Genomic DNA, 7500 nt, shown 5'->3' with positions numbered 1-7500 from the left:
AATTTGTGATTGTGCTTTTATGAAGCTGAAGGAGAGAGAGAGAGAGAAAGAGAGAGAGAGATCACAGGACTCCAGAAAATTTTGCAAGAATTGCTGGCTACACCTCATGGATGAGAAGAGACAGGCAAGGGAAAGGAGGAGGTGTTGCTGTGTGCTTCTCTAAAAGTGTTCATGCCCAGCACACTGATGTTGCCACCCCTACACATCTTGAAATGATGTTCTTCAAGCTCTGCATAAACACTAGTACCTCTGTACTAGCATGTGCAATGTACAGACCTCAGTGGCAACATGCAGACCCCATCAACTTCCTAATGGAAAATATTGACTCCTGCTACAACACAACTGTCAACATATCATAATTGTTGGTGACCTCAACCAACACCTTATACAGAGGGACTTTGATGACCTTCTTGCAGTATTTGACATGAGAAACTTTGTTGATTTCCCTACTCACATCTCTGGCTCCTCCCTTGACCCAGTAGTGAGTGATCTGGCAGAAGGCATAGTCACTTGTCAACCCCTCGGCTACGTTGGATCGTCTGACCACAAGGCTGTTTTCACGACACTTAAGATCCCAACAGAACGAGGTGAGGAGTCCACACGCACAACCTGGTTATGTGAAAGAGGTAATTGGCCAGCCCTTTCTCTGAGCTCGCCACCACAGATTGGAATGCTCTTCTCCAAGGGGATGTTGACAACCTTCACTGGACACATTCTTAATCTACAACAAGAACACATTCCTCACAGGCAATGTGACAAAGCCTACAGATCAGCCTTGGTTTGGCTTTCGTTATAGAGAGGCTGCTACTGCTAAGTACAAAGCATGGCGAATGTATAAGAGACATCCTACCACCTATAACAGGAACTTGCACAGGCAAGCCTGTAGGCATATGGGTGACGTTCAAAAGTGGGCCACTGCTAAATGGGAGGTGGACACTAAAAGAAAGCTAGCATCAGGTAGGGTAGGCTCCAAAACCTGGTGGTCCCTGGTCAAGGACAGACAAGGTTATCTGCCTGATGAACTCATTCCACCTCTAAATCGACAGGATGGGACCACCTCTACTAGTAGTCAAGAGAAGGCGGACCTCTTTGCTGAACACTTTGCTACCAAAATGCAAGTTCCTGATCCAGCAAGGGACCCTCCTTGGCTAGCTGCAAGAACTGTGTCAAAACTGTCAGTGGTGACAATAAGGCAGGAGGAGGTGCATTTCCTTCTTAAATCGCTTGACCAAGAAAAGGCTGTGGGCCCAGACAAGTTGAGCCCATGATTGCTGAGAAGATGTGCAGACCAGCTAGCAGCACCTCTAACTCGCATCTTTCAGCACTGCCTAGTACAGTGTAAATGGCCCTCTCTATGGAAAGAGGCAAATGTAGTCCCTCTTCACAAAAGGAAGAGCAGAGCAGAAATCAGCAACTACAGACCAGTGTCACTCCTGTCAATCACTGGTAAGATCCTTGAGACAATAATCTCAAGACAAATGACAGAGTTTTTTGACTGCCACTCACTACTTTGTGATCGTCAATATGGCTTCAGGAAAGGTTACTCTGCTACTGATCTGTTGTTAAACCTCTCCACTAAGTGGCACCAGTCACTGGATGAATCAAAAGTCAGTTGTGTGGTAGCACTGGACATTGCTGGCGCTTTTGACCGGGTGCGACACCAGGTCCTCTTAGCAAAACTTTAAGCACTGGGAATTGCAGGCTCTACGTTATGTCTCCTCAGTGATTACCTTCATGGTAGATCTCTAAGTGTAGTTCTCATTGGAACGGAATCAGCAAGACATCCTATTGGGGCAAGTGTTCCACAAGGAAGCGTACTGGGACCATTGTTATAAGAACATAAGAACATAAGAACGAAGGAACACTGCAGAAGGCCTACTGGCCCATGCGAGGCAGGTCCAAGTCCCTACCGGCTTAAGCCAATGCACCCAACCTAGTCAGGTCAGGTCACATTGACTCAAGGGAGGAACACGGCAACCGACCCGTTAGCACAAGCTATCAGGTCTAACTCACACCCACCCACATCTACTCATGTATTTATCCAACCTATTTTTAAAGCTACACAACGTTCTGGCCTCTATAACGGTACTTGGGAGTTTGTTCCACTCATCCACAACTCTATTACCAAACCAGTACTTTCCTATATCCCTCCTGAATCTGAATTTTTCCAACTTAAAACCATTGCTGCGAGTCCTGTCTAGGCTAGATATTATCAGCACACTATTTACATCCCCTTTATTTATTCCTGTCTTCCACTTATAAACCTCAATCATATCCCCCCTAATTCTACGTCTTTCTAGAGAGTGCAGTTTCAGGGCCCTTAGTCTATCCTCATAGGGAAGGTTTCTGATACATGGGATCATCTTTGTCATCCTCCTTTGTACATTTTCCAGAGAATTTATATCCATTCTGTAATACGGTGACCAAAACTGTGCAGCATAATCTAAATGAGGCCTAACCAAGGATGTATAGAGTTGAAGAACAACCTGAGGACTCCTATTATTTATGCTTCTTGATATGAAGCCAAGGATTCTATTAGCTTTATTGCGAACACTTATGCACTGTTGTCTTGGTTTCAGATTACTGCTAACCAGAACTCCTAAATCTTTTTCGCAATCCGTAATATTAAGATCTACATTATTTAGTTTATATGTGGCATGGTTATTGTCCTGTCCAACATTTAGAACTTTGCATTTGTCTATATTAAACTGCATCTGCCACTTCTCCGACCACTGCATCAGTCTATTCAAATCTTCCTGGAGTGCTCGAATGTCCTCGTCAGAATGAATTCGACGGCCTATTTTGGTGTCATCGGCAAACTTGCCGATGTCGCTCTTTATGCCCTCATCTATGTCGTTTATGTAGATTGTGAACAGCAGGGGGCCCAACACTGACCCCTGTGGAACACCGCTCGTGACGCTTCCCCCACTCTGATTTCTCCCCATTTATGCAAACTCTCTGCTGCCTATTTGTCAACCATGCCTCTATCCAGGAAAAAAATTTCTCCTCCTATTCCATGTGCTTTAATTTTCCTCAATAGTCTCTGATGTGGGACCCTGTCAAAAGCCTTACTGAAGTCCATATACACAATATCATATTCGTTACCATGATCTACCTCCTCAAATACCTTAGTGAAAAAAGTTAATAAATTCGTAAGGCAGGAACGTCCCTTTGTAAAACCATGCTGAGATTCGTTGATTAATTTATGCTTTTCAAGGTGGCTACGAACTGCCTCGGCAATTATTGATTCCATAAATTTTCCCACTATGGAGGTTAGGCTTATTGGTCTATAGTTCGAAGCTAAGGACCTGTCACCTGTTTTGAAAATAGGTATCACATTTGCCATTTTCCACTTATCTGGCACCATGCCAGTTTGTAGTGATATGTTGAAAAGATTAGCCAAAGGTGTGCTAAGCTCCTCTTTACATTCCTTTAGAACCCTTGCATACAGTTCATCAGGGCCTGGGGATTTGTTAGGTTTTAATTTATCTATTTGCCTAAGGACCATGTCACTTGTGACCCTAATAGTGCACAGTTTATTATCGTCCTGTTCTACATAATTTATCATTACTGGAATATCACTGGTATCCTCCTGTGTAAAAACTGAGAGGAAGTATGTGTTAAAAATTCTACACATTTCCTTATCACTGTCAGTGAGCTGACCCGAGGAACTTTTGAGTGGGCCTATCTTGTCCCTGATCTTACTTCTGTATACCTGAAAGAATCCTTTTGGGTTAGTCTTCGATTCTCTTGCAACTTTAACCTCATAATCTCTTTTTGCTTTTCTAATTCCCTTTTTTATTTCTCTCTTTAACTGAATATATCGATTTCTTAATTGCCCCTCTCCTCTTTTGATTTGCCTATATATGCCTCTCTTTTGACCAATCAGATATTTTAATCTATTGTTCATCCATTTAGGATCATTTTTGTTTGATCTGATTTCCCTATTTGGAACATAATTTGACTGAGCAGCTAGAACTATGCCCTGGAAAGCATCATATCGGCAACCATCACCACCTACCTGACCCCTAGTCAGGTCATTCCAGTTCAGCCCACCTAAGTAATTTTTCAGTCCTATGAAATCAGCCAAGCGAAAGTCAGGGACGGAGACTTGATTGCCATTATTAGGGGAATTCCATGATATGTTAAAACTGAGTGATTTGTGATCACTCTCCCCAAGCTCATCATTAACCTCAAGATTATTAATTAGTGTTTCCCTACTGGCAAGAACCAAGTCAAGGAGGTTATTTCCCCTAGTTGGCTCTGTCACAAACTGTTTTAAAAAAACAATCCTGGATCGTATCAAGAAAGTCACCCGACTCTAAATTTCCTGTCAAATTGCTCCAGTCAATCTGTCTATAGTTGAAATCTCCCATTAGCACAACATTTTCGTATGTAGATGCCTTACGAATTTCGTCCCATAGAAGTTTACTGCACTCCCTATCAAGATTTGGGGCCCTGTAAATCACACCCAAAATTAGTTTTTCTCGGCCCTCGAGAAGCTGTAACCAAACAGATTCAGTGGCTGACGCTTCTAATTTAATATCTTGTCTAACACAACAATTTAAATTGTCTCTGACATACATCGCTACTCCACCACCTTTCCTGTTGACCCTGTCAGTGTGGAATAATTTATAGCCTTGTATGTGACATTCAGATGGCATCTCTCTATCTTTCAGATTGAGCCAGGTCTCTGTTATAGCAATAATATCTATGTTTCCTGCACTTGCAATTAATCTTAGCTCATCTATCTTATTTCTAACACTCCTGCTATTAGTATAGTAAACCTTAAGGGAGCTAGTCCCTTGTCAAGCCTGTAGCGAGGAGGCATTTAATAATCATTTCTATGCCTTTCGCCGAATGCTTCTTCTTCTTCATCTGCAGCTGCGGAGAGCAGCAACAACAAACGGATCCAGCCGTTCTGCTGCTGCTGCTGCTGCTGCAGCTGCTGCCAGCCTTCATGTCTTTGCCCGACCCTCTGGAATGTCTAGTTCAACGACCTTCTTCATCTGATCCCAGAATCAAATGCATATGCAGACGACTGTACACTGACATTCACTTATCCATGAGAAGAAATGCCAGCTGCTCTAAGCTACATCAATCACCACCTGAGAGCTATATCAGCTTGGGGAAATAGATGGCAAGTAACATTTGCAACTGAGAAAACGCAAATGATGATCGTCTCTAAGCACCATGATGGTAATGCTGGTGCAGTAGTAAGGATGAATGGGAGGGTGTTCGTACCTGGAGAAGAAGTTGATATCTTTGGGGTGAAATTTGACTCCAAACTAACAATGAAGAACCATGTTGTAAATCTTACAAACAAGGCAGCCAGGAAGCTTACAGCACTTCGCCGTATCTCGCATCTGCTTGACAGTAGGGGTTGCAAGTACGAGGCACAAGTACGCTCACACCTTGAGTATGTTCCACTTTCTTGGTTTGCCTGCCCCCCCCCCCTTCTCATCTGCGACTGCTTGACAGAGTAGAGAACAGAGAAAGACGTCTCATCTCTCGCCTGGACCCATCCTGGATAGATCTGTCATTTCAGCAGAGCCTTCAACATAGGAGGGATGTGGGTGACCTTACTGTTATGTACAAGGCCAATATTGTCAAAGTACCACACTTGGATCCACTTCGAGGACAGCGTGAAACAAGCTGTTATGCCACAAGACGGGCAGAAAGCAGCAACTTCACTCTGGCTGTACCCTTCTCCAGAACATCACTCCATCTGTGATCATATATACCCAGGACGACTCGAGTATGGAACACATTCGTACAGCATAATGATGTCAACGAGATAGTCAGTTGATCACATGAAAATGCTGGCCCACAGATGGCTCCAACTTCATCCTGTTCCCTACTTGTATGTCTCATAACAATAAAAATGCTTTCAAATGAGCTTTTTAAATGTAGGTAACAGCTCTTAGCTTGCCAATAAAGTTAGGAATCCTTAACCTGTAAATAGTTTGTCAATAAAGCTAGGGATCCTTAACCTTGTCAAACCCTGTGTAAAAAAAAAAAAAAAAAAAAAAAAAAAAAAAAAAGTGAGAGAGAGAGAGAGAGAGAGAGAGAGAGAGAGAGAGAGAGAGAGAGAGAGAGAGAGAGAGAGAGAGAGAGAGAGAGAGAGAGCAAGAGAGAGAGAGAATGAAAGAGAGAGAGAGAGAATGAAAGAGAGAGAGAAAGAATGAAAGAGAGAGAGAGAGAATGAAAGAGAGAGAGAGAGAAGTATTTCATTCACGATAAGATTGCTAATCGATAAGATCAAATACTTTTCTTTGAATCGCATCTGTTCTCCGAATATTCTTGGCAAGACTGTCTACCGATCAACGGACGAAAGATCGAGCCTAAACCCATGTGAGTCATCTAGCCTTACCATGAAAAACTCATATGTATTTTCAACTTTAAATATAAGAAGATATAAATGAACTGTATCAAGAATTCCGGTAGTGTGAACTTGGCCAGGTGTGAGAATAGCACTCCAGACGCTGCTGTAAACCTTAAGCAGCTGAAAAGAAATGCAATATTTTCTAAACTTTAAGAGAATTTTCATTTGTGGTAACACTCGCAATAATTTTACAACTATGAGGTTTCTAGCCGAGTCGATTTTATAATACAGAACAATTATATATTCCTGTTATTGTTCGTAGAGCTCTCAGGGTAAGCACTCAGTACTATATTATTTACAGTGAGTATATTCACTCACATGCTCGTCACACTCTGAAAATGCACATATCAAAATAAGAAAATCGAAGTAGCTGACATACTCACAGTTCATATCGAGGGTGACGGTGGAGGAGATAGGCGTGGAGTCGTTGAAGTTCGTAGCGCGACACTCGAAAACTGCGTGTAGGTCGTTCCTTGTGAGTTCGTGTACGACCAGCGTCACCTTGATGACCCCCCCAGGCTCCAGCACTTCCTCAGACGGCCGCACCTCGTCGTTGACCAGCCACTGTACCGTAGGAGTGGGCCGACCTACCCACACAACACACAATGATGGGTCCTCTCAATTACGGAGTAATAATGTATTTAAATAATTAAACAAACAATACAGTTTTTGATTAGTAATAAATATATACTTCTTTTACATTTCTGCATCCCTACCCTTTTCAGAGACTGAACCAGAAACTTCTTGACGAGAACTTGGAGTGTTACCACCCAGCCACTGTCCGTGGCACACATATGTCAGTGTTCTGGTCTGCTTCACTCAGAGTGGGGAAGATTCCTGGTTCAAGTCATATATATATATATATATATATATATATATATATATATATATATATATATATATATATTATTGTAACCACGAACGAGTGGTATTGATCAATAACAACACTGCGCTAGCTAAGGATTCGAATCCATGTTGTACTGGCCTGCCTCATGATAAGCGAGAACCACATGACGCTTTAAACCACAGTACCACCCAACCCTACAAGAATGGCGCAGCCAGCAGAGCTAGCTGTTGGGCCGCCATCCGAGGGCATACGGATGTGTGGGAGCTTC

General features: G+C 42.7%; 1 protein-coding gene across 2 annotated transcripts in view; it reads right to left on the bottom strand.

Annotated features, from left to right (window-relative positions):
• LOC128686650 (nephrin) overlaps positions 1-7500 on the bottom strand; it is a 703712-nt gene that overhangs the window by 75033 nt on the left and 621179 nt on the right. For both annotated transcript variants that reach the window (XM_070084202.1, XM_053773653.2), the window contains one exon: positions 6769-6972. In XM_070084202.1, coding sequence (XP_069940303.1) covers positions 6769-6972 — 204 coding nt within the window. The remainder of the gene's footprint in view (positions 1-6768; positions 6973-7500) is intronic.

The sequence above is a fragment of the Cherax quadricarinatus genome, chromosome 12, assembly GCF_038502225.1.
Source record: "Cherax quadricarinatus isolate ZL_2023a chromosome 12, ASM3850222v1, whole genome shotgun sequence".
In the NCBI taxonomy this organism is placed as follows: Eukaryota; Metazoa; Arthropoda; class Malacostraca; order Decapoda; family Parastacidae; genus Cherax; species Cherax quadricarinatus.
The sequence above is the reverse complement of the archived record's forward strand: the minus strand, read 5'-3'. Positions and strand labels throughout refer to the sequence as shown.